Raw genomic sequence first — 27459 nt, forward strand, 5'->3', positions numbered from 1 at the left:
TTCCCAGACTCGGCTTCACTCCTCTGTTCCTGATCCTGTGCCTGCTCCCCACCCTTACTGGCACAGGGGGATGGGGAATAACAGCTCTTACTTCCTGCTCCTCACGCTTTTCCCCTGCTCCAGTGTGGGCCACAGTTCCTTCAGGGCATATCCACGTCCTCCAGCGTGGGATCCTCCATGGATCCTGTCCCAGAGTACCTGCTCCAGTCGGGGTCTCCAAGGGCTGCAGGGAAGCCTCCTCACCTTCCTCCTGCTCTCCCCTGGGTGCTCACAGGGATGTTTCTCACTTTTTCCTTCACTCCCCGGCAGCATTTTGCCCTTTCTTAAATATGTGGAACCAGCTGTGTTTGGCATGGGGCAGCCCCAGCTGCTCCTCACAGAGGCCACCCTGCACTGCCAGACCTTGAGTTCAACACATTGACTTTCGGGGTCCCTGATCTCACGTCTTAGCTCCCCGACCACCCTAGGTTAGAGCCGCGAGATGACCAGGCTGTCCCAGGACTTGGTGGCTGGCGGTGCAGGTGTCTCTCTTCTCTGGCTGACAACCTGGATAGCTTCAAGATTTCAAAGCCAATTATCCTGGGAGTGTCTTCGTGTATTGACTTTTGGTTTGTTTTGGGTTTTCTTCTGGAGGTAAGCCAGCAGAAAGAGAGAAGCTTTAATCAGGTCAGAAATAGTAGCCCCCCTAAAAAGCCGTTCAGAGCAGAGGGGTCTTCTCACAGGGACCTTTTTCCCACGGCCACCCGGTCACCCTGAGGGGGAGTGGGGTCCGTGTGGTCTCGCTTCCCGCCCCTGCATCCCGGCGTGCCCTGCACGGGTAGGACGCCCAGCGTATCCTTGTTGGTCTGAATGGATCACTGTTTCTAATGCATCCCCCATGAAGTGGGAGCTGGGTGGAGGAGCAGAAGCAGGGGCAGAGGGGCTCATCTCTGTGCCTGGATTCAGCACTGGTTCTGAGCCGAGCCTCTAGCACAGTGGAAGATACGGGAAGGCATTTTGTGTAGCACACAAGCTTGAAACAATTCTCAGTCAACAGGCAGAACGATGTTCAGCATCTGAGGCAGGCTGTTTAAAAAGCAGGCTTATTTTTCCTCCTGTTCTCTAATACAGGAACAGGTATTGTGCACATCTGTATAGTGCTAACGGCACGTCTCTCCTTACTGTAGCAGTGTTCGCTGCCATAATGAAAATAATCAGTTAACAATTATCATGGCTGACAATGCATCTTCACATCCCATCAAGCCACAGATATTTTCCACTGGTCCATACAATGCAGACCCATCAGAAATAATAGGAAGGAGCGAAGCTATTGTTAAGTTACAGCAGCTCAATATTCACAGAATATTCGGCCAGGGATGAACTCCTCAAGAGGCGTTAATAAGCAGCCACGCTTGAATACCTGATGTTTATAAAGGGGAGAAATGTACACGGAGAAGTACATCATGGCTAAAAACCTACTTGATCTGTCCAAAACAAAGCCTAGCCTTCGTCTCTCTTGTAGAAGCAAGTTTACCAGGGCCCAGAAAGAGAGATTTGTCTTTGAGGAGCGATCTGAAAGATAAGTAACACGTCAAAGGAAAGAAAATGCAGTTTCTACTCCTTGGGGAAAGAGGGTAAAAGGGGAAGGGGAAAAAAAAGAAAAAAAAGAAAAAAAGAAAAACATTAAAACCCTTCAGATTTTTTTTCTAGCTGTAGCCATAGCCTCTTTCCTTTGATTTGTCATGATTTAAATTCATACAAAAAGATTTATTTCAAATAAGCCCCTTTAACTGTAGGGGCAGATTTTTTTTTTTTTTTCCCTAAAGCCTTTTGTAAGAACAAAGTAACCACTTGTCACACACAGTGACTAATGAGAGTTTAGTGTGGGTTTTAGTGTTCATTCATACGCTTTGTGTTCAGCTAGTCGTAAGTTAAATCTTTAGAAATCACACCGCAGGAATCCTTCGCTTAGGGGTGGGGGCGGGAGGCGAATCTGTCGAGATATTGAGAACTGGTGAGCGGAAACTGCTCTTTTCAGGCTTCCTAATCGGCGGCGCAGGAAATAAACACATGCAGGAAGTCGTTTGGCCTTTTCTTGAACTTAAAGTTTATACAGCAATTGATAACCGAGGCAAACTTTGTGTACTTCAACTTTTGAAAATTAAATGACATAAAGAGGGCGTGTTCAGCCAATGCCAGCATGGCCTGTAGTTTCTACAACCAGCTCAACTAAATAGTGTATTAAAAATTGGAAAAATTATACAGGGTATTTATTTTTGTAGCTAGAATGCGTCCTTGAGACCTTTTTCTACGTCTTCTTTCCGTCCCCTTTTCCTTCCATTTCACTGATCCTTTCCCTATAAAACTGAGCTGAAGCATTGAAATGAAACTGAAAGTCACGTTTTCTCTGCCTCTGCATCAGACTCGGCTCTTTCATCCTTTCCCTGACCTTCTCATTTATCTTGTAAGCACTTCGGGGTACGGATGGTCTTGGACTGTGTGAAACACCTTGCTTGACAGTGGCCTGTATTGATATTTGGTTAATGCTACGTATATTGTGTATAAAAGTTGTCTTTGAAAGGAGGGTAAAAACAAATGAAGCGTCACTCTTGAATATAGCTTTTGAAATTGATAGCATCAATTTACTAACAAGGACATTTATAAGCATTTCTAAGAAATGTTATTTGTGTTCGTATTTCTCAAGTTTTCACTGTATTACTAAGGTCACTGTGAATTTAATGCTTTAAAAAGAATAGTTTGAGGTTTATAATAATTACAATTAGTTGGTGTAAGTTTGCATGGGATATTGAGAACAAATTTGCCAATAAAAAGGAAGCAAGCAAAACCCAAATGCAGAACAGAATACGGAGGGAAAAGTACATTTGCATGTCTCTGAAGACCAACCTAAATATCTGCTAAAAATGCATCCACTTCTAACGCATCTTCTACTTTTTTGAAAAATTTTTTTTTTCCTGCCCTAATAAACCACCCCTATGAGTGCAAGCATTTACTTAGGGATTTGGTTTTTTTAAAATGAGGACTAGAAACAGAAAACTGCAGTTAAAATAAAGTAAATAAGAGAAAGCCAGAAAGAATGAAAGCGAATTACATATTTGTAGTCTGGGTTACTTTCAGATGAAATTATCGAATTAACTTTAAGAAAAATAAATTAAGATTTTGTTGGGTTTTTTCTTCTGCTGCTCTTTAAGTAGTTAAAAAAATGTCATGAAGTTTCATAGTCTGTTTAGAAGTTTACACATTTGAAATGTAGGAATAGCGCTGTGAAACGGCTTGGCCTCACCTAGCCACTAGATGGGATTTCAAGACTTCAAGAGATATATCTAAACACTGGCCCCAAAATGCCATTTACTGTAAATTGGACATAGCTGATCAAGAGCTCAATAAATGTCAATATTTAATTCATTATAATAAATAAATATGGAAGTTTCAACTATTAATCTTGCAGGATTGCACCCTCTACACATTTTCAGGACATCCCCTTATCTCTAAAACTTATCCGTTGCCCATTTAATTTAGATCCCAGACTGAAGTCTAACAGTAATCAGACTTTTTGGCGGGGATTACAGTGACATAGCTGTTTCACTGGTATCTCCGAAGGAATCATTTTCTTGCTTTTCCCAGCTCCTTACAGGAAACATTCAAGTTTGTTCCAGAGCGTGTTGCAGTATGTATATGCACAATGATGATATGTAGCTGCATTGTTTGTATTCTTCTACCCTAAAAGCTATTTTTACGTTGCATTTCTTTCTTTTTTGATAGTCCAGCTCCACAGTGAGAACGTACCAAAACAGTAAATCGAGAGTGACCATGAGCCCTGGCTTTAGCTCCCAGTGGAATAGCAGCCAACCCGCTTGGAATACATACACCTTTCCAAGAGCAAGCTTGCACTACCAGTCTCATGCTAGCTACACCTACTGTGCTGGACATCCTGCTGTAAGTAATTATAACCTTTTCTGCAGTTACCTGAATGAGCTGTGTGATTCCCTGGGAGGTGGAAGCGCTCGGGGGCTGACAGTTCAGCACACTTCACCAGCGCTCCTGGTGTCCCACGGCAGTCAGGACGGCTCATGTGTACTAACCGTAACTCTAGAAAATATTAGAATGCGTCTAAGACATAAGCAAATGTGAAAGTTTCATGGCTCAGTAGAAATACATATATTGTTGTACATTTAGCAGTCCTTCTCCCCGCATGAAATTACTCTTGTGTGCCTGGGTTTCAGTGTCAGGGATGTGGGCTGGAAAGCAGTATTATTGATGGCTTCTTTTCTGTTTCTAGTGAGTCTGTTAGATGAATGAATTATTCTTTCTATTTCCGAGATTTTAAATCGTATGGATGAGTCAGTGAAGGAAGACATCTCTTCTCATCATTAGATTTTTTAATATTCACTACTTTATCATTAATGTGATCAGTAGTGAGCATGCAATCTCGTTGCTAAGCAAAGACTACTGGTCTTCTGTAATTTGCATGAACTGGTGGCCCAGAAGAATGGGGAGGGGGGACTCGCTGTTGTTGTGTGCTTTAATTTGACAACCATGAAAGGGTCACAACTGAAGGCTGATGGTGGGTTTTGTGATATTGGTGTAGCAGACTGCTTATGGCAGAGCCCTTTCATTCTTTTAGTTTCTGATTTTGAAAGACTGAGAGAGAGTTAAGTGGGGAAGACCTTGTTAGCGTAAGCAATCTTTCTTTTTACAGCCAGCCTACACTTTGTTGTTTTAATGTTTGGATTTGAACTTAGCTTTGGATATTTTTAGAACTTCTTAAAGGACGTACTATCTTAACATCCTGTCACGTGTACGTAATGAAGTTTTGCCATCCTATAGTGAATTCCAGTAGGAAAATAGGGGAAAGTGCAGCTTTTACTGCAGAGGGGAAATTGTGCTATGCAATCTTATTGCAAGATCTTTGTGATTTGATTTAGATCTGCTATCTTACCTGCCAACAGACTTTTGGCCAGCAGTTTGGGTTAGGAATTGTCTCAAGCATTAACATGGTAATTGAAATAAAGGAGGTGAATAAATTTGTAAAATCTTATCTCCTTTCTGAGGTGGTGAGATCTCAGAATGAATTAAACATCTCTGTGGATTCTGCTGTTTGCTCAATTCCATTACGGTGTCATTGAAAATGATAAAAACTGTTGTGAAGGAAAAAAGGTATTTGGCATTGGAAGGGAGCAGATATTTTCCTCGTTTAGAATGGTGGCTCAAAAAGAGTCCCTGTACAGCTTAATTTAACTTAAACTGTGGGTATTCAAGTCATTAACTGCTCCTTAACTTTGATCATTTAGAATAAACACTACCCTTTCTGTGAGTCAAGCTTTGACTCTACTAAGCAAAAGAGCATACAAGAAGAATGCTATTCTTTCCTGTAAGATGTTTTAAAAATAGAGACGTCTTCGTATCCATATGAATTAAAATGTCAGTCAAGGCACAGGAGTCATTTTTTTGGCTAATTCCACAGCTCCTTTTTCCTTTCTTTAGACTGAAGCTGATGATACCTCAACTAGAATTGTTTTACCTGTACAATATTTGTTTTCATTGAGCAACTTGATACGTAGTTGTTGGAAACGCTACTTCAATGTGGAAGTCGATTTAGCTGATTGCTGGTAAGTAGGGATTTCAGAATAGCCAGAGTTGCATAAACCTGTGTGCAGATGAGAAAAGCCAAACCCAAGTAGTTAAGTACAAGATAAATAACTAAATTGTTTGATTAGTCCTGCCCTCAGTGTCCCTGGGTTCAACTATTTAGAAAATTTGGCACATTTCTTGGCTCCTGCTCATCTGAGGAGCTCTGCTGAGGTGCTACTCAGCACGTGACTGGACTGATTTCCCGGGCTGGTGGTAAGAAGCTGTACAGGTTAGCTGCCATTGCAGTGCCTACCACTGTGATGGCTGCTTTTTCCATGCCTTCCCTACTTCTGCATGCTCTGAGGCTGTAAGCGGGGCCTGGGCCAGGCACTCCAGCAAGCTCAGTTCCTCCCTCCTGCAGCATCAGCTGAAGGTCAAGTTTTCCAAGAGAAAACAACGCCTTAATATGTGCTTAAACACCTGTGGCAGCATATATGATAAAGTTAGAATTAGTCTGGTTCCTAACTTAGATTTATTTAATCTGGGCTCAAACCAACCCTTCTATGGCAAATGACAACAATAAAAGCTGGATATGGAGGAGCTCCTTTATTTGTGAATCTTCCCAGTGTAACATGCTCAACTGGATATCTACTATACTTCAGAGGATTTTATTTGCCCTCATCTGACACAGGTTCACCCGAACAAGCTGTACATTTTATTGCTGTATGAAGCTGTTTCTGCAAAACCTCCCACATGGAATATGTCTGAAGATCATTGTAGTTTCTTGACACTTTGGAGGCTAACAAACTTAAGAGCACTTTGCAAGTTCAAGGCAGACAAATGTCAGGGAGTTGGATCTAGCCTTGAAGTACTTAAAGATATTAGCCCCTGGAGAGAGAGCCAAGAGAAAAGCTTTGGATTTCTCTACTGTTTGGAGAAAAGCTGAAGGAGACAAAAAAGATTCATATTAATTGGGCCAAATGTAACTCAAAAAAAAAAAATTCCCTAATTCATTTTTTTTTCCTAAATGAAAGAAAAAATACCATACAAAGTGCAGGGTTAAGAGACCCTTACGACTCTGGCTGGTCCTGAGAAATATGTCTGAGCCAAAGATGGGTGTTTTTTATTTTATTTTATTTGAGAGCACACTCTGCATCTCTCTTCCATAGTGCTGCAATTGTTCATTAAAAGCAGTCTTTCCACCCTAGGAAAGAAAAGAACAGGAAGTTTGTTTAAACAGAGTAATTTTTCAGCTCTTGGAGTCGTCTAAGGGAAAAAAAGGCTGCATATCATCCCAGTCCACAGTGCAATGCAGTTTTTGAACAAACAAGAAGATGCTAACTTCTCCTGTCTGTACTGGGAGACAGGATACCCTGTAGGATCTGTGTACACTAATATGAGTGATAATGTGGTAGATGGCCCTTACAAAGTATATGTTGACTTGTTTTGATAGTAGGGGCTAGAAATGCCTCTGGTATTCACATGCAGAGGCTTGCAGACAGAAAAATACAGTGTGTAGTGCTCAGAATAGGAGGAGACACCTAGGCATCTAACATGCTTATCTCTTGAACTTTCTTCACGCAAAGAAGAAAAAAAGGAAGACAAAAAAGTAGTCAAAGTAATTCTGATTATCCCACTGGGCAAGATGGGAACAGTCCTTTGAGCACTTTCACATCTGTGCAGGTTTTCTACCCATGCTTTTTCCAGTCTCTCAAAGATCACTTAATTTCCCTTTCTCCACATTTTGCTAGAAGGATGATTGAATTTCAGCAGATCTTAGCAAATCTTGTCCAGTGAATTAACTCTAACAAATGACTACTTAAATTGTGCTGTAATTTTAAAGAAGTACACATGTAAAGTGGGCAAACAAAACACAGATCTCATCTGCTTTTGACTATTTTAGTTGAAATTCTAAGGGAGTCTCTTATGTCTTTCTTGAATATTCATGTAGCAGTCACAGATATCTGCCACGCTCACTTATGTGGAAGTCAGTCCTTACTTATGAAGGAATTTGGCAACGTGATACTCTCTGATGAAGCACACAGTACTGCTGCAGACTGAGTTACCCTGCAGGGTTTAAACCTTTGTTGTAGGCCCATGGGATCATGAATTTAGTTGCATGTATTAATTTCTTCATGTGCATACATCTCTGTTGCATAGGTGATGTCTTTGCATTCCTTATCTAGATATGCAACTCCACATACGTAGGACTTTCCGCTAGAATCCATTCTGCACTCTAATGGGATTTGGTCACGCTCCACTAGACCAGTGACAGCCTTCAAAGCATGATTGGTTAAATCTGTAAAGTTATTATTTGGAGCTCTACAGATAATGTTTACAAGCTGCTACATCTGAGTTGTCATATGTGGATCAGACAATCAGTTTGCTTAGCAGTACTTCTGTCCCCATTCCAACACTCTGTCCCCAGACTTCTTTCTGCTAACTTCTTTAAATGCATGATTGCTTCTGAAAATATGCTCTTAGTGGGAATGTGGAAAGCAGAATTTAAAAAAAAAAGTGACGCAGAGCTCTATAAGACGCTACTGGCCTTCTTTCACTCATTTCTCTGAGCCCTAGTAGGATCTCAGATCTTTAATCTTAGGAATCTTAAGACCCAGTAGAAGGAGCTATAGCTCCTTTTACACTTGCCTGCTGACAATCCTTGGACAGAAAAGCAGAAAGGGAGCAAGGCTGTCACTGTGGGCAACACTAATGGAAGGTCCTACTCACTGTCAGCATGACTATGCAGAGTCCATCGGAAAAATTTCCAGTGGCAGGTAGGTAACCCTCATTGCTGATGACAGAACTGCAGTACTGCAATATTGCACAACTGTAATGCTTTACGTAAACTGGCTGTTTTGATCATTACCACACAAATTGCATTAACATCTGTACTGAGGTCTCAGTGATTGACTTGTTTAACAACTTATTTTGTATACATTTATAGAATTAGAAAACCTACCATTTTTATGTGATTAGATAATATAATGTTTAGGGGCCACCTGGGAACGTGAGATGCAATTATTAATTTGTATGTATACATATACATATCTAATGGCTAGAAGATTGTGTGATTTATATTTATGTACACAGATAAAGTTTTTGGCTAAAATTCTTGCAGAATGACATAGGAAGGTCTTGGATGTCAGTCTCTTCTGATGTGATCCAGTCATCTAAAATGTAAACCTTGTTAGGGAACACATTCTTGTAAGTGTAATATCCTACTCAAAATCAGTTCTGTAGCACAGAAATAAGATTGACAGAAGCAATATACTGATACATGCCAGATTCTTAAGGTATACCATAAATTATATGATCACATGCTATAATGCAAAGATAATGTTTTAAGAAGCAACTTTCCTTAAATCCAGGGAGTGTTCAATACATATAGTGTGGGTGCCCAAATCAAAGCAGGCCTTTATTTCTCTAGAAATATAAGTAGAAGAGATCAGCACTCCCCATTTACTTTTTTTTTTATACCACGATCTTTCCAGTGAGTAATTCTGTCGCACATCTTTTTAGAGAACGAGACAGTGCTAAGAGTTAAATGCTTATGCAGTATAATACTGTCCTCTATCATCACTAATTTCCAAGATATCTGTTTAAACAGAAGCTGTCACTTTCTGATCTGTCTTGAGCCTCCTGCCTGATTCATTTTGTAATGTCACGAACAGTGGATTGTGGATTCATGGAATAGAGCTGGTCTGATTAGAGATGAAGGAACTTGCTTTTACACATGCACATCCTCATAATCAGCAATGATGGGAAAGGAAATAAATAGTACAGTAGGCATGAATTGGAAATGTCTCTCTAAGAACCTCTCAATTTCACTTGAAGTTCTGAAATCTCAGTTTTCTCTGTCCTTAACGTTAACCCATTCTTACCTTCGAGGGCCTTTCATGTGAGGTTGATCCCTACCATTCTGCAGCCAGTATTTCTTTGGTGCTACTGGCTGTTGTCATTATAACAGCCACAGGTAAAGAAAAATGGAAATGGGTCCAAAGAATCATACACTGTTGAAGGACCATTGAGCAAAATGTCTGCTACATGACACTGGTCACAGTCTTTCATTACATAAAGTGTAAGGGATGTATTTTGATCCTCTAAAGATGGTGATCGCTTTACAGAGCACTGTCGCAGCCTCAGCTTCAGAAGACCATTAGTTAATCTGGGAAAAGCTGAAGCGTGGGCTGGAAAGAGGTGGGAAAGAGATTTCCCAACCAGGAGAAAAAAAAAGGTTTCTCACCAGAAGCAATTTTTTATAATTGCTGACATGTTCCATATGAAATACTGCAAGAAGTGAGGGAGCGAATGAAAGAGGCAGTCATTAAAGTGAGAATGAAAAGGATGACATCTCCATTGCTGGGTATCAGTTGTGGTATAAGAGAAAAGCTGTGCTGGGTAGGAGGAACATAAATGAAAAACTGTGGAGAAAGGAATATTTTTAATTGACAAGATGTTGTAGCTATCAGGTGCAATGAGTGGCTTAGTGATCATATGCTAACTGCTGACATAAATTATTTATTCTGTTTATCTATTACCTCCATCTACAGGAACAGAGCCTCAAAAACATGAACTTATTAGGCCGCAAACGTAAAACACATTTTCACTGTGGCTTGGCTTCTTTGGAGAAGAGAGGGTGGAAATTTCAAACCCCCAAACAAATATGTCTCTTAATTAACTTTTCTCACCATCTGTGCTTACTTATAGCTGAGGCAAGCGGTACCAGTGACTTGTGAGATTGCTTTCAATGCTGCCTCTTTAGGCCAGCTTTTCAAAGCAGCAATCACATGCAGTTAATTCCGATCAGATCAGCTTATCAGCTCAGTTCATTGTAGTGCTTTCATAATCATTCGTGTGTGACAGCCCATTAAAACTTGGCCAGGCCTTTAAAAAAAAAAAAATATCGCAAAATCCACGAATGTGTTTTACATTCAGCCTTTGAGGTATCCAGCGTATTTGTTTTGTGTATTAAGCTTTGAAATTGAACTTCTGTGAAGGGTTGTAGGGAAAAGTCACCCGTAATATAGGACTTTAGCCAAAGTAGTTTACTGTATTTTACCTGAAAGAGTACTTTTATTTAAAAATATATACGATGCTGTGATAACTGTGTTAAATGCTGTCTGTGGCTCTGCTTGGCTCCTGCAAAGGTACAACGTTGTGGATGCAGCCCGGCAGGCCTGGGAGGGCTAATGTGGAGTGTGCGAAAGGCCACTGCCCATGGGTGGTTCATGTTGATCAAGTGAGGTTTTTCGTTTCTGGAGGACTTCTGGTGGATGGCAATTACAGTTTGAAGTTGATTGCCCTGGTCAGAAATGGCAGGGCCTCTCAGAGGGGAGAGCACTGAAAACGCAAAATGTTTCAAATGACTTGCAACAAGTATTTTTCAAAAAGTCTCAGGTACTGGAAAAGTTCCACCTAAATTTGAGTTTGGAGATGTTTGGTTTCAGAATTCTGATTTTTATGTGTGAATGTTGTTTTAATGTTATTTTTCCCTGTATCCACTGCTCATTTACACACGACATATATTATGTCCTGTTATTCTTTCTCAATAAATTGTTTAAAAAATGTTGTGGATTGATATTTGTTGATGTCTTTTATAGATTTGTCTCTAGCTTGTATTTTAAGAGAAAAAATTCAAACTTTCCCAAGAACTTCAGGACAAAATTTTTTTCTGAATTGTTAATATTAACAAGACTGGAAAAAATCCTCCATTTGTAACTCCAGTGCACTTATTTTCAATAAGAAAGATTTCTTTGTGAAAAAATAATTGAAATCTTTGAAATGGCCGAAAAATACATATCGGTATATATCCAGAGTACTGGTAAAATATGTACTGCTGAAAAGTTGCTCACCACATCTTAGTGCTAATAAGGTCGACCATTTTGGACGTGAGAACTTTTTGTTTACAAACAGAGTCTATAGGAATTTTCTGGCTGAATCTACTGTTTTATTCTTGTGTGCTGAAGTGGCACATACACGCAGAAAGAAGGTATTTTTGAATAGAGCTGATAAATACAAACCAGATGCTGCCTTTTTTTCTTTTTTTTTTCCCCTTTTTTTGAATGAAGGGAAGAAAATTCTCTAAATTTAGACTGTAAAATAGACTTGTAGGAGGCAGTAAATACAGACCTCAGTAAATGTCTATAATTTACAGCTACAGATATATAACTACCTATACATATCTCTACATGTATTTGTGCCTGCATTCATATATGTGTGTGTGTGTCTATATATATGTATATATGTGCTTCTAATGTTTATTTTGGTTTTGGTTTTCTGCTTTAATTTAGCAAATAGGAGGTCTGTGGTTCTAATTTAGCTTCTCTGTCTCATTTTCAGTGAGCCAGACAGGTTGTCTTTAGGTTTTGTTAGTAAAGGTGATGAATTCCTCCAGGCTCCAGAGAAAATCCTGGTATTACGGCTTGAGAGTAGATGCTACAAACTGCCAACCTGTCACATGTTTTGGAGACACCTGACACTTTTTGAAAGATTGATTATTTCAAAAGGCCAGCAACTCTGTTGCTTTCATTTTAAATAATTAACATGCTCAGGAGACTTCCTTGTTGTATTGAAGCCCCCAAGGGTGAAGAGTTTTGGACTAGTATGAACAAATACTGCTTCAAATACTTTTGCTGATGGAGTTTGCTGCTGATCTTCTCTTTTAATTTTAATTGGGGGTATTGATTTAATATAAACCCACCCAATTTAGTGAAGGCACAGGGGATGAAAATTTTCCTTTTGCGATTAGACCTACCTCCTTGCCTTGAAGTTTTATTTACACCAGTCTTGCAAAAGGGATGATATTCAACAGTACTGTCAACAGTGACTTCTGTTTACAAAGGGAGCTGGAAGAAATGCATGTCTGTGGCATTTGACAAAGACTGATTTGTCAAAATTGAAATGTTCTTTTGATGAATTTTCGTTTTTTTTACCCTTAACAAATTTCAAATGTTATTGCTTTACTGGAAACCCAAATACTGACCGAAGATCACTTATCCCTTGCTGTTTTCTGGCATATGTTCCATCAGCGACTTAGACACTTTGTTGAGAGAACATGATCTACAAAAGACCAAAACTCAAGAGTTCCTTGCGTGGCCATGATTAATCTTCTAAGCAATCTGAATGTTGATCTTTATCACCTCTGTTGAAATGTTTGCTGTTGCTTTTATTAGCTGGATTTCCTTTAAAAGAAACACCTTGGGAGATAATGTGATCTGTGTGTCAACCTTGGGCCTGTTTTTCAGTCATTTCTCTACTTTTGGGCAGTTTCAAGATGAAGGTTACTGTGGGGGGACTTTATGTTGGGGAAACTGGAAGCATTGCGTGGAACGTGTTCCCACAGGACACATGAAGGAGGGAGCTGGTATTTTTAAGAAGGGAAAATAGAAATCCACAAGCAAAGAGGCTATTTTTTTTTTCTGTGTCTCAGGGAACAACTCCTTATAGTGCTCTCGTGACTTTTTCCTGGATAAGGGCTCTGTTGACCTCAGAACTGTACTGTAAAAGAAGGTCCCTGTCCCAAAACATGTAACTAGATGGGACAGAAAGTACGAAGGGAAGCAGGGGCAGTGAGGGAAGGGATCCTACCCAAGGGCATGCAGCTGTTGAAGAAAAAGAATGGCAGTAGGCTTTGGTTTTCCTTAATTTCAGGTTGATGCCTTATCTGTAAGACCAGGCATTTTTTTTTTCTGTATTTTTTCAAGTATATAACTAGACAGTGTTTAATTTTGTTCTAAAACCTGTAACTATAAGGTGATGGAGGGGTTTCCTGAAGACCAAAACTTCTAGTGCAAAGCAGGTATGGTTAATTATGTTCTTTGCTTTTAATCAGTATCTCTCTTCTGTGTTATATCAAGTTCTCATTGCGGGTATTAAATACTGATATTTATACTTTAGGGAAAGAGAAACATGCTTCCTGCAAGGGCACCTCCCCACAAGGCATCACCCTTTTGTTTCTTCACTTTTATTTTATTCAGGGGGTGTCAATATTTTAGTATAGTTTTCCATGCTGCAAGATGGACTGCCTGGATTTTGCCAAACAGACTGACTACCTTTAGGTTCCACAAGGAGCAGAATATTTTCCATTCGGTCCATTCATGTGCAAATACCTGTCTCTGTTGGGTATACAGGCAGCTTCCATGCAAGAGGAAAAAGTTTGAAAGGGCCTGGAAATATTGCAAAGATCTTTGCGGAGATTCTTTACAGTATTTTCACCTTTCACGCTTGTTTCTTATCTTTTTAAGCATTAGCCATTTGGCATGGTCAGGTGCTAGGTATCTCCTGGCACCCAAGGCAAATGCTCTGTTGAGGCTCTGTCCATCTGCCCTGGTGACCTTCCTTGGATGTCTGCCATCATGGCTCGGATGAAACCAGAGCCGCCGCAGATCTCTCTGCCAAGCACTTGCAGTCAGTAAGAGCAAATCTCAGCCTTTCTGTTCAGCATGGTCACAAACTCTCTACGGCTGGACTCGATGATCTTAAAGGTCTTTTCCACCCTAAATGATTCTATGATTCTATGAAACAGTGTGAAGGTTGTCAGGAGATATAGGCTGTGGTCTGTTCCAGCATATTCACTTCTGCTTTATGCTGGGTTCCACTACTGCATCTGTGTGTGGTCTTGGAAAAGCCAAGAGGCTTTATTTGTTTCCCCACCTCACTTCATTTCTTCATTTAGATCATGTAAATGAGAAAGTTTGCCCACAAACACTTAGATGTGCAGCTGATTTTTTTTTTTTGTATTGTCAATGATTTATTTTAAAAGCAGACTCATTTAAACTTCTAGAAAGCAGCTCAATTTTTGCTTTGTTATCAGAGTAGTCTGTCTTTGATTGAAAGCTTCCTTTTCTTCAGAAGCTGCACTGTTAGAAATCCTCATGTTGTGTACAGCTGGATGAAGGGTTGGATTGAATTGTTTTCCTACCAAACTATAAAGTGATTTTCTTTTTAAATCTTTCTTTCCATTTGGCCGCTACTTAATGTCTTTTGTCTGCTTAAGGAGGACAGGTGCAATTATTCACCTCGGAGTCCTGGGAAAGAAATTGTAATTCAGCATGGTCTCTTAGAAAGAAATTCACTGCCCCACATACAGTACATTATGCAGGTCAAACAGAATTGTGAAAGCTGTAGCATCGTCAAGGAGAGCATACAACGAACAATGCCTGGTACCAAATCAGACTGTTTATCTTAATACTTTATTTGGGAGTAGAAAAGTAAAAGAATTAATTATAGATTGAAGCTTGATAGAATTGTCTTTTCAGTCTTTTAAGGACAAAATCCCTTGGCACTGCTACGTGAGGAAAAGGATTTGGGAAGGTTCTACGAAGGTTCATTGAGATGTAGATTTTAAAGCAGTGGTAGTAGATTTGTCATTATTTAGATAATATTTTTTTTTCCATTTATTGTGATGAAAATGGGGACCGAGACTTCAAAAACGTACACAGAATTTGTTTCTGAAGAGAGGAAGTTCTCACCCTTTCCTTAAAGAGCAACCCGGCCCACCACTGAGTTGAGATACTCTGTCTGACTATATAGAGGTTTTGGCCCAGAGTGAATATATTCAATAGATATTTAATAGATTAATGATGGAAGAGCACTGTTTAAAGAACAAAATTCTGCATTGGGTAAACTAACAGATTTTCTAGCGATGGTTACTTACAACTGCAGAGCAGCTGTCCGCCAGCATGCTTGTTGCTTGAGAATTACACAAAATTAACAGATTTAATTTAAAGATATTTAGTTCAAGTTTCAATAACTGTTTTCTCACCTGGGGGGAAAATAAGTCAAGTTACTGTTTGTGTGTATTGTGGCTCAGTCTTTTCATTGCAGTCCCTGCTTTTACTTGCTGATGTTTATGACACTTGCACCTTTCTGGGAGAAACCCATCGGGTCTAGTCTAATTCTGAAAGCAAGCTGCCGCAGGATTTTGAATAGAGTCCTTTTTGCTGCTTCATCGTCAAAGAAGTCAGATGCACATTTCCCACCTTTGTTGAAATCACCAAATTTTTTCCTCCCCCTAAGTGCAAGACGACGATTTATAGAATAGATACCAGTCTTTTCAGGCAGTTAAATGTTCATGCTTTTTCCCCCCCACCCGCACATGATCAGTTAATTCAGGAGCAGAGAGATAAACTTGATGCTTTCCAGTAGAGGGTGTCTGAAGCAGTTTTCTGGTCATTTTGATTTTTCTGAAATGCAAAATGGAGTAATTTTGTGATTCTCTGCCATGGCTTTTTTGTCTTCTTTTCTTGCACCAAAGGAGGTAATTTGAGGTAAAAAGGGCAAAAGAAAGAGGACAAAGCATTCAATTTGTTGTTCTTACAGCCAAGTATTGTACAATAGGCAAACTGAATATGGAAACCATCTCTGCTTATGATAAGATGTATAATTCCCTTCAGAGATAACACAGACTGCTGTGTAGATCTAAAAAATGCTCAGAGTCTGGGAACAAACAGCTGTGCTGCTGTCGCAGGACTGAGTGTACCACGTGACAATCACTTTGTTTCTCCTGAAACATTAGTGAAGTAGAAAAAAAAAAAAATCACATAACATTAATAAAAGAAAGCCAAGCATGTTACTGGTTTTTGAAGGCTAAGTTGCATGGCTTCGTGAATAACTTGTTTTTAAAGGGCAACCAGCATTGAAATCCTCTTAACTGACTAAAAATAAATTAATTGATTTGAAGGACTACATCTAATTTTGGTATTTTACTCCAAGACGTTCTGTGTGAACAAACCCTTGTTTACCCTTGTTACCATCTTTAGGGGTGTTTGCTTTGGTAGGGTTCTCTCTTGGTAGAGTAACTTGCATGATTAAAAATGTTTTTCCTTATTTAAGAAAAAAAAAAAAGGAGGGGAGAGGAAAGATTTTTCCTCTAAAAAAGGAACAAAAAACCACACGTGAGGAAAAATGCCAATTAAATTATGTTTTGGTGAAACAGTTAAACTGTCCATAAATGACATTTTGTATATAAAAAAGGAGGGGGGACACTACAAATATAATCTCTTTCAGCAAAAGTGAACTTACATTGTTACCTGTAACATTTTTAAGGAATTTTGTTTTCACTGTATTTAAGCTAGTCCTGAAAAATCCAACACCGTATCCCCCATCGCCCAAAAAAACCTGACAAAAAACCAGACCCAACAGAGATGTCATTGCCACTCAAGGAATACTTTTTAAACTGACCTTATACATTTTTACAAGTCTTATGTCTGGAGAAATAAAACGTGTAATTTCCTACACTCAAAGCGAAAAAACTTCATTCTGATTTAAACTAAAGTGACTCAAATACAATTCAAAAGCAGATGTAAATAAGGGTAGCGATCACGAAGGGATGAGTTGGTGGTCCAAATGGGGAACTGGAGGAGAAACTTGAGAGTCATCCTGCACAAATTATGTAGCTGGAAGGTGAAGCCTTTTTCTTGCTTTGCACAGTAATTGAGTTTTGTGAGGAAGGAAAGGTTTCTTCAACAAAGTGCTTACTACAATGATGTCCAGCGATGGCTGTGGTACCAGCAGTTCTGCAGCTGTATATGTTACTCCTTGCTGATATCTTGGACATTTATAGTGCAGCTTGCAGTCTGAAGAGGTGATGGTGCGTATTGCTGTGCAGAATGTCTCCCACAGATATTTCACTTTTGGTTTTCCCCCTAAAAAAACCCTCAAAGTACACACTTGCTCTTTCTGTGTAGGAAATACAGTCTTCTCTGTAGAAAATGCAATTGGCCAAAAGCTCTCAGATGACCAGAGGTGATGAAGTCCCACTGGCCTCAACCAAGACATCCGCGTTTGTATTCATTGATGGTCTGATGAGCAAAAGTAGCCGAAGGGTGTGTTTGACTCTGACGTGGACTTCTTTGTCATGTACTTAAGTCTTTATTATCTGTTGTATCGATACACTGAAACAAGCCTGGTTCCTGTGGTTCTAAAAAGAAGCAAACTGTCTCTTTGAGTTTTGCCCTCACCATGTTGCTTTAATCACATATATATGCTGTTTTGTTCTGTCCCCTTCTGGCTTTGATTGAGATTATGGGAGAAAGGAAAATACCTTTTTCGCGAGGCAGAGGGGATTTTTGGGGGTTTTTTTACGCTATTTTCTTTCCTGTTTTATTCCTTCACAAATGAAGTGAATCCCCCACCTACCTGTGTGGATTTTAAGAAAATAATCTTTTAATGTAAAAGTGTTTATGTTCTCATTAAGGGGTGAACTTAACATTGATTTCCCCTACCCTCACCCAAACTCTAATTGCAAACTGTAGTGGCTGGAGATAAGTCTGCTCACTAGGTTTAATGGTGTTTTACTAGTTTAATCAGGCTTTGGGTTTAAGGTGTTCCATGAGAAGAAAAGGGCTTCTCAATAGTTGGGTTAAAAAGGCAGGGAGAAACAACAGCCGTAAGGGCACTTTCCCATGTACTTGAGCATGATTAAATGTAGCAGGGGGTTCTTTCTTCACTGAGTAAATTACCTTTGTCCCACGTGTATATTGATATAAACTTTAAACATTTGGCTTTGCAATATGTCTCAGGCTGTTTCTCTCGCTGCTCAGGGTCAAGAGAGAAATTCATGAATGCTGACAGGAAATCTCTTTCTAAGTATAAGAAATAGGTGTCCAGTTTCTCAGATAAACAGAAGATTAAAATTGTCAAATTCTTTGTGTGTTTACTTTTAAACAACACACACGGCAAATGAAGGAACCTTTTCACCAGATGTATATTAGTAATTCAGATGCCACATCATTTCTCTAGTGTCACACATGCAAAATCCCTCGAAAAATCTGCCTCCCTGTACAGATTGTTTCAGCCTGGTATGGTGATTCAGAAAAGTGTTGGTTTAGGTTATTTGTTACTATTTTATAAGCCAAAAGATCTGAGCCTTCAAGAAACTCTCCCTGACATTGCCCGATGCTACTGAAGTGATAGTCGCATCAGGGTGCCACAGGGTTTTAATAGGAAGAGTGTGCATTTCTTTTACAGTGTAGGAAATGGAGAGCATTTCATAAACTTTTTCATTTTCTCTCCTACTCTCCCATCTCTATCCATCTTAAAATATTTTTCTCCTCTGTAGCATTATGACAGATTTAAGACCAAAGCGGAAACATAAGGCATAAATAAATGAATACACGATCTTTTTAATCCAAATGTAATTCGTTAAAATCTGTTCAAAATCTTGTCTAATAGGCTAACCTATATTTTAAAATTCTTCAAATCTTATCCCTTGTATCTGAAATTACTTTAAACCACTTGGGACTGCTGAATGTTGGATATTTATTAAATAGTGTATAAATATATTTATATTTTTTACATTTTAATTTACTAATATTGAACCAAATACAAAGTTTACTTAAAGTTTAGTATTCAGATGACAAAAACTTGTGATGTACCTTTCAGTCAAGCTGAAGGCGTTTTCTTGGATCCTGTTTCTATAACAACATGACTAACAGTTAAAAAGAAAACAAAACGGTTCAAACCAAAGTGTGTAAATTTTTAGGTACTAAAATGTAACCAAACCACCTCTAACAAAACACTTCTGAACGTATTCACTCAGTCACTGCTTTAGTCACTGGATTTGGGGTACGCAGCCTTCTCTAGGGAGACAAGAGCAAGGTGGGATTTAGGGCCAGCAGGTTGTGCCATCTAGTGACAATTCACCCCACCGAAGTCACCGACTACCAGGGACTCTTGCCCTGGCTCTCATGCCACCACCAGTCTACATTGGCTCCCAAAATATCTTAAATGACATTTGCTCCACAGCAAGCTTTTTATCTCAGTTTCTGACTGAATATCCTTGTTCATTAACTACATACTAGTTTTAAACATTTGTTCCATTTTAGCTACTCTTTAAGCCTGCTATTTCTAGCTCTTGCTCTGAATGCACTATTTAGTAATGATGGTGGGCAGAATAACTTTAGACATATCACTAATAATCATCTTAACCAATCTATTGTGCAGCTGAACAGATCAAGTTAATGCAGAAAGCCGAGGGGTTTGGAAGCAGTTTCCCTATCGTAAAAATGTAAGACCATTCACTTGTACATTGATTCACATTTGAAAAAAGCAAATTGCTGATCTGAACAGAAATATATGCCAGTCAGAATAAATATTGGCCTCAATGAGAGTTATTCTGTTGGAGAAAGGGATTTGATATTCAGGAGACTCTTTAGCTGTAGTAGTTGTTGAGTATTGCTTATTCAGCCAGGAGAATTGTTGGGCTGAAGCAGGGAAAGTTTATTAGCCCTGCCTTGGGCATCAAACTATTAGATTTCATGTAATTTCAGCAGGTTTATAGGAAATATTTTACACCTTCATGAGTAAATGTGAAATTTTGGGCATCGGGAAACTATATGAGCATTGTAATTTTTTTATACCATTTTCCAAATAGTGCTTGGTTCTTTGAGACCATATTGTTTTTATTACAATAAGCATTATTTATCCCTCTGTACTGTTGGTGTTCATTTTCTGTTTTAAGGAGAGCTGATATAAGGTACTGCATAACTTTGTTAAAAAAAAGTGGGGAGGAGGTTGGGGGGGTGGAGATCTGCCTCAGACAGATGAAAAATGCCCAGTGTGTCAAGGAAAATATATTCCCCAGTGTCATTTCATGCTCCACAGGGGTCTGTTTTCTTGAGTCCAGTGCAAATGCATACTCTCAAGAAAGCCATTTTCTGCTTAATGTGGAAAAGAAGAATAAAGCAATTTTTTATTCCACTTTTATACAATCTTGTCAGGAAAGAGAGGTGGATGAAGAATTACAATCTTCAGAGATGCCATCAAGACTCCCTAAACACAAACCTTATCAACCGCGGTCTGTAATCATGTCAAATTTCACAAATTAAGCAAGACTGGATTCTGCTTTGGACACCTCCAAGGAAAACCCATGATACAATAGGAACTAGCATGCACAATTCCTTAAGCAGATCTCTTTTTCCTCAGAGTGAACAGTGATGAGATGAATATGGAGAAAGTATGCAAGCCCTCCCTTCCGTTCCCTGGAAGAGGTTGTTCACCACCCTCCTCACCCCCTCAGAATTAAAGCTTGCTCTGACCTATTTTCATATTTCGTATTCCCTGCGCTGCGTGCAGGAGAGCAGCCACAGAGCAGCACTGAGGGTTCACGCGCCCGCCTGCAAAGAGAGGGAATACGATACGAGAAGAAGCTAAGACAGGAGAATTGATCTCTTCAATATCCCGGTGGCAAACACGTAATGTTCGGTTCCTAAATGAGTCTAAACAAAAGGTTCCCTGTGCCGTTTGAAATGTCGTAGGGGTTATCCTTCCTCGCCTACAGCTCCTGCTCTGGAGGGCTACAGGTCTCCCATCGGTTTTGTGTGATACCTGCCAGGCCTCTGTGGTTGGCGGGGGTACTCCAGGGCATCTCAAATGGCACTAGGCAGCTATAATTAGGCAACTTAATCAAGCCCTTAGTTCCTAGGACTGCTTTGCCAAATATCTAATTTTAGCTGTCAATGATGCAATGAGTGGACATTTCAGATGCTGCAGAAAATGAGAATTGTCACCATATGACCCACCAGATCTGCCAACCCGAATGAAGTGCTCAGCAAACTGTGAAAAATTCAAAGACCAGCACCTGTAAATAGGCGTGTACACCCGAAAATGAACTTATTTTTGGCTAGTCACTGTGCTTCCATTGGATTTTATGCATCAGAGGGGAGAGGGCTGTGCAGTAGTAACAGCAAATGAACCCAAGGAGAAAAAAAAAATAAACCTTCCTGAGATTAATTAGTGTAGACATTAACACCATTGAATATTTTGATGAATCCTTAAAAGTCTCCAAATCTCATAAATGAAATCCTACCAAGGATTTACTTTCATTGTAGGTCAAGTCAAACCTAAAAATTTAGAGAAAAATGTTCTTCATCTTGCTAGAATTTTATTAAATAACATCTATAAATAAAATTGTAACATAGGAATAATTTTCCTGGAGTACGGCGTATAATAAACTAAATTTCTAGGATTGGTGGGGAGAGAGGTAGTAACACTGTTCATATTAATAAGCTGCCTTGATAATTCTCTGCTGCATCACTTCCAGAATACGTAAGTAGCAATGTTTGGAATGTTTCTGAATGCGATTAGGAAATTCACCCTTCATTTCTGTATCTGCTCTTAAATAATATGAATATAAAAATAACAGTATTCCTGCAATTGGTAAAGGAGACAAATGCATAGTCTCTAGGGAATGGCATCTATGAGAATGATCCCACAGAAAATCCTTGCGCTCTTCCTATTGATGCAACAGTTAAAATATTTTCATGTTATGTTCCATCCCCATATGGTTTCCTTCAGTGTTGTTTTCTCAGTTGATGGAGGGAAATTCCCTAGGCACATTTTACATAATTGCTTGTATGGTTGCTGTTGCTTACATTTGTTCTGTCAATTGTGGATAGTTCTTATTTCCAACTATTTTGTTAAAAGTGTTCAGAATGCTTAAAAATGCTGGAATAAAGAATATTTAACACAACCACCCACTTGCAGAGCTCTACAAAGCTGGAATTCATCCCTCAACTCCTTTTCTCTCAGCACCCAGCTCTGTCCCTTGGAAATACCTTAGCTGTTTTCTTTTGCTTACTTTAACACTTTTTTGAATTTATTTTTGTTAGTTTTTAGAAATTATTTTGGTAGTTGTGGATGATACATTTTCACCACTGTTTTTATTCACAAATTGCTTTTGCCACCTTTGAGGCAATGCGGAATGATGAAAGAAGCAGAGGCTCTAGATCAAGGAATTGTGAGGTTCCCCCCGCACTTTGGTGGATGATGATTTTCAGATTAATTAATAAAAGGATTCTGTAGCATCCTACGTGTATTGGCAGTTATCCTCAGTATTTCAATGGGGGAACATTTCCTTTACAGCTTAGGAGAACTGATGTACAGTGAAATTAGATGAGGAACGTTACTGAGATTGGAACTCATGTTTCTTATTACCTACCACCTTGCTAAATGTACCAGAAGGTATTACTCACCTTTTTTTTTTTTTTTTTTTTTCTGTAGCATTTCCCCTCGTAGCAGAATGATGCGGTAATACTTGTTATTAGCCACCCTGATGTTTTGAAACTAATACCAGTTCTGAGACAGCGTTAAACCCATGTGCATAGATACAATTGCCTGAGGTAGGAATGAAGGTGGGCTCCCCACATGGATCTCCCTGCAGCATTTGGGATATTTTTTCCCCAGAGTGTTTGATCTCTCACTTTGAAAGTCAAAGCACAAAGTTAAATGAAATCTGACCTGGTCAAGTAAAGTGTTTTTTCTGTAAACTTGCAGAAGCTTCCACAAATTGGATCTATGATTTAGAGAAGTTACATAGGTTTGGGGGTTTGTTTGTTTGTTTTTTGTTTTTTAATTCCAAAAGAGTGTGCTGTTAGACATATTAGAGGTGACGTGAGGGTGAACGCTTCTGAAGCATATGCTCTGCAAAGACCTATCCAATGCATTAATCTTTAAAAACCCAAGTATCTTGTCTTGTAATAAAATAAGATGACAAATCTCATAAGGCAAGTTGTTGTATTTGGGCTTTCTTCATTTACTGAAAAATGACTTGGGAAAAACTACTTGAAAGTCAAACCAAAAGCAATAGATTGTGCCTGTAAGAAATCATAAAGTTCATTATGTACACGAAGATGTGGCAAAGGAGGAGAGCTGAATTTTTAGTAGCGCTGGATGAAAATTAAAATAATCCTGGGTAAGTAATATGTTGCAAAGTGATAGTTCAGTATGTTTGAAACTCATTTGAATTCAGCACTGATGATAGGTGAGATCTTAACAGAATATTTTAAAGTGGCTTTTCAAGTCTGTAATCTGTAGGACAGAAAGATTTTTATTTGATACCTGCATAAAACAAACAAACAAAAAATTTTTGGCTTTCTTTTTATAGGATGAATTTAGAATACTTGTCCAGTTTTATATATTCCCATAATAACCCTTCAAGGGGGAAACAGACCGTCAATTATTCCTGGTTTTCATTTCAGATTTTTACATTTCGCTTTTAACACAAAGAAGGTGAGAAGTAAAACTAATTTCCCAAGTGATTTTGTTTTTCTTCATAACGAGAAATGTAATTTGTAATGTTTCAGATGATGTAGAAATCAGCCATAGATTTAAGTGGCGAATTTCCACTCTCCATTAACATGACAGCTCATTCCAGCTGAAGAGTCACCTTTCCCTGCATATGTGGACATCTTGCCATCAGTCATATAAGCAGGAGGTGTTGTACTCGGGAGGGTTGTGAGTTTGTTTGGCTTGGTTTGTTTTTTTTTAAACTACTTGTAATGAGCCATAGTGATCTATCAGGATTAATTTTAGGGTACCGAAGGCGAAGCACTTCCCATTTGAACTCTATTTGCTGTAAATGAATAGCAAGCTGAGAGCGCTACATAAACCAGCCACAAGCGCAAGTGTAGTTTCAATTCTAAATAAGCATATAAAGGGAATAGCCCTGAGAATTTGACGATGAGTTGAGATCTGATGCCACTAAATATTTAGGGTATTGCTAAGTATTTTTGACAATAGTTTACCATCCTAAAAAAAAAGCAAGTTATCTGCCTGAATATCTACTAGACACAGGACACTAAAAAAATGAAGAAAAATGAAAAGAAAAATGAAGTACAGTTCAGCAAAGTAAACTTAGTTTTGCCTGTTGTTCACTAGTAATTTCATGACAGTGTAACAATTTTCACCAGTTTGTTAAACATTATTCTCTAATTTAACTCCCTAGGTACATACATTAGCATTTTTTCTGGCCTTCGTTTTCATGCGAGTAGTATGGATCTGCCAGTTTATGCTTCAGACTTCTGAAGCATAGGCATTTGCCTCCATTTTGAGGCATTTTCCCACGATGTTCTTCAAAGGGCAGAACTAAGGGCGTGCGGGTTTGGCTCGGGTAGTCTGCACAGGACTGGAAATTTCTGCCAGCAAAGTGGCAGGAACAACTCGCTGGCTGACGAGATGGCTTCGCTTGTTATTTCCCGTGCTCGGACTCCCCAGTTCTCTTGAAAAGTTTGAGGGTTGCGAAGATGACTGTGGCTGTATCTCAAAATATTACCTCAAAGATACCCTGATTATCTGGTGAGAAATTACCCTGTAGCTGCTCTTGTGTTTTGTTTTCACGAATTCAGAGCCTGGGGCCCCAGGGCACACAGCAAGCCCCTGCCAGGCTGCCTCTGAACTGGCAAAGAGCAAAAAAGGCCATGCTTGCCACAAACAAGTTACGGGCTGGCATGAGAGACAGCAACCAGATAGAAAAAGTAGTGCCAAGAAGCCACGCAATGGTGTTGTTCGAGGTTACAGGGAACTGGTGACGCGGGAATGCAAGATGAGCGAAACAAAGGTCTGTCTAACCCAGTTACCTCTTTTCGCCAGTGGCGACCCAGAGGACTAAGACATCGTATGGGAGCGGGGCAGATGCCCAGTGTCGGACACTGCTGCTCTACCGGCCTCCGAGCACTTGCGACCGAGGCGCTTTCTGAGCCAGAAGTGTTGGGCTTTTTTAACTACCAACGTTTTTGGAGGCATCGCAGCAATTCTAAGGAAAGAGGGGAAGAACAATTGTTCTCAAAGATTTTTATAGAAAACTCCTCCTGTAGGCAGTCCCTGTGGGGGGCAGCCTGACGGGAACATGTATTTTTGAAAATTTAATACGTGGTTAGTGGGGACCGAGATTAAAATTGTAAATAGGAGCTGACTTACTGGTACAAAATGCGAAAGAATACGTAATTGTTGCGTGTGAGATTGAGGGTCTCCTTGGAAAGACAGATTGCTGTTCTTTCTGGTGGAAGTGAAATGATTCGCTTGCCTGTATTGAGATGCTTCTCTGTCTTCTAGTGTTAGAAGTGGAAGAGACACTGCCCCAAGGAATAATGGCTCTAATAGCCCATTAGTTGTACCTAAACTGAAGTCAAGCTGAAGGTTTAGGAACTGGATAGGTAAGATGGTAGAAGGACTTGAGTGCGTTGTGAGGTCTTACTTAAGCTGCTGCCAAATGACTCGATACCTCTCATCTGAACAAACACTTGAACTAAAAACATTTTTGTCTTTTCGCAGTGAAGTGTTTCGTTAGTCATCAATAACTCTTGGATATATGTATGACCACCTTCATGAAAAAGTGTAACAAATAGCTTGAAATCTGAGGAGAAATATTTTTTTTTAAATGTAGAATTTAATAGTTTTTATAAAAAACCTGCTTATTCCCATTATATTTTTTTCTGAATAAAATTGAAATATAGCAAAGCCTTTGTTTTTAGGACAAAAAGTTAGGTTCAATTTTAATTATGTCAGCAGAATGCCTGGGCTGCGTTGTCAAAGTATGAAGACTATCAATATGTATGGAGCACTGTCACATTAAGTAAACATTTCCCAGCACATCTGTTATCTTCCTTCTCTTTCTTTTTGGAGTAATATAATATTCAGTCAGGTAGACGAGTGACCGTGCTGGTAGGTGTGTGAAGGAAAAGAATTATTTTTTTAATTTAAATTTGAGGGAAAATAATTAAATAAAAAGGGCAACTAAAATTAGATATAAAATAAATAACACACAAAGTGTATATTAATTATAGACTACAGTTACTCTGTATGGGCCAGATGTTGGCTAAATCACTTTGCAGAACAGGGCCTATATTCTGATCAGAATGTTGGTCCTTGGCAGATAATAGTCTTTGCTTCCTAGCAGGTCACTGACAAATTCCATATTTCTGTCAGTTCCAAAATGTTTACCGTTTACTGCTCTATCGGTCAGCTCTCCCCTCAGTTTGAAATGCATAGACCTGGACATCCTGGGGCTTCAGGAGAGAGCAAGGTCAATTCAACCATAATGTCCTGATCCAGGTGCCTTGGAGAGTGGTGGAGAGAAGTTCCCGGCCATGCCTGTGGATATGCAGGAGCACCCAGGCAGGCTCAGGCCAGCCCAGAGGCCAAAGAACAGGCCATTAATAGGACCTATGCAGTGATCTTTCCACTATTATAGTTTTCAACCTTTGGCAGCAGATGACTTCCTTATCCCAGTTACATGTAAATCATAGTATTTTGTAACTGCTGACGCCTTAAGATTTTTCATCCGTTCCATGCTTCTGGTCTATTTGCTGTCTTCTAGCAATGAGCTCCACGGTTTATTTATGCTTGCTGGGAAGAAACATTTAATTAATATTTTGGTGGGTTTAAACCTGTCGCCTGAATTGGAGATTATGTATTTTGGACATCTTGCAGTAGTCTGACTGTCATTAGAATGGGAAGAGGATATGTTATCACACAGCAGAGATAACTATTTTCTCCTTTTCCACAAGCAAAACTTAGGATTTCTTGTGATAACTATGTAGTTGTGAGCTGTATACTCTCTCTTTAACCAGCTTTACTGGTTGGGGGTGAATCCCAGGGCCTTGGATCCGACTTTAGAAGACTTAAAAAAATATTTCACTAGAATAAAAGCAGGATCATTTATTTTTAGCACGGAGTGTAGCTAGTGCATTTTGTTTTGAGATACTATTTATAGACTGTTTTTTTTTTTTCTGTGAGACCCAGCTTGAATTTACACTCTTATTGCTCTTTAGCAATAATTAAAATTTGTTTTGTATAAGCTTAGTTATATAATCAGCTAAAAGAAGCAGTGAATTTCTACAGCTTTGGAAGTTTGCAAATTATTTGTTTTGGCTAGTGGCTGTCTGCTATTAAATCACTTCAAAGCTTTGGTATGATCCTTGGTTACGGCAAATACTGGATCATTTTTAAAAGAAGTTGTTTGGAGAGTAGTAAGAATGTTGACTTTAAAGAAATACAGCTTGGGTGAAATTTATGCTAAAATAAAATCGATTACCTTCTTCCCCTTGAGGAAACATGAAAGCTGCATTACTCTTGGTGGTCAATTTAAATGACTATTTCTAAGGAACCTAT

The 27459-nt window shown here is 39.2% G+C and overlaps 1 protein-coding gene across 1 annotated transcript in view; it reads left to right on the plus strand.

The window, feature by feature from the left end:
• Positions 1-27459, plus strand: part of RBMS3 (RNA binding motif single stranded interacting protein 3) — a 609999-nt gene that overhangs the window by 104291 nt on the left and 478249 nt on the right. Inside the window, exon 2 of the mRNA XM_063325233.1 lies at positions 3760-3933. Coding sequence (XP_063181303.1) covers positions 3808-3933 — 126 coding nt within the window. The 5' untranslated portion in view covers positions 3760-3807. The remainder of the gene's footprint in view (positions 1-3759; positions 3934-27459) is intronic.

This window comes from Chroicocephalus ridibundus, chromosome 2 (genome assembly GCF_963924245.1).
Source record: "Chroicocephalus ridibundus chromosome 2, bChrRid1.1, whole genome shotgun sequence".
Lineage (NCBI taxonomy): Eukaryota > Metazoa > Chordata > Aves > Charadriiformes > Laridae > Chroicocephalus > Chroicocephalus ridibundus.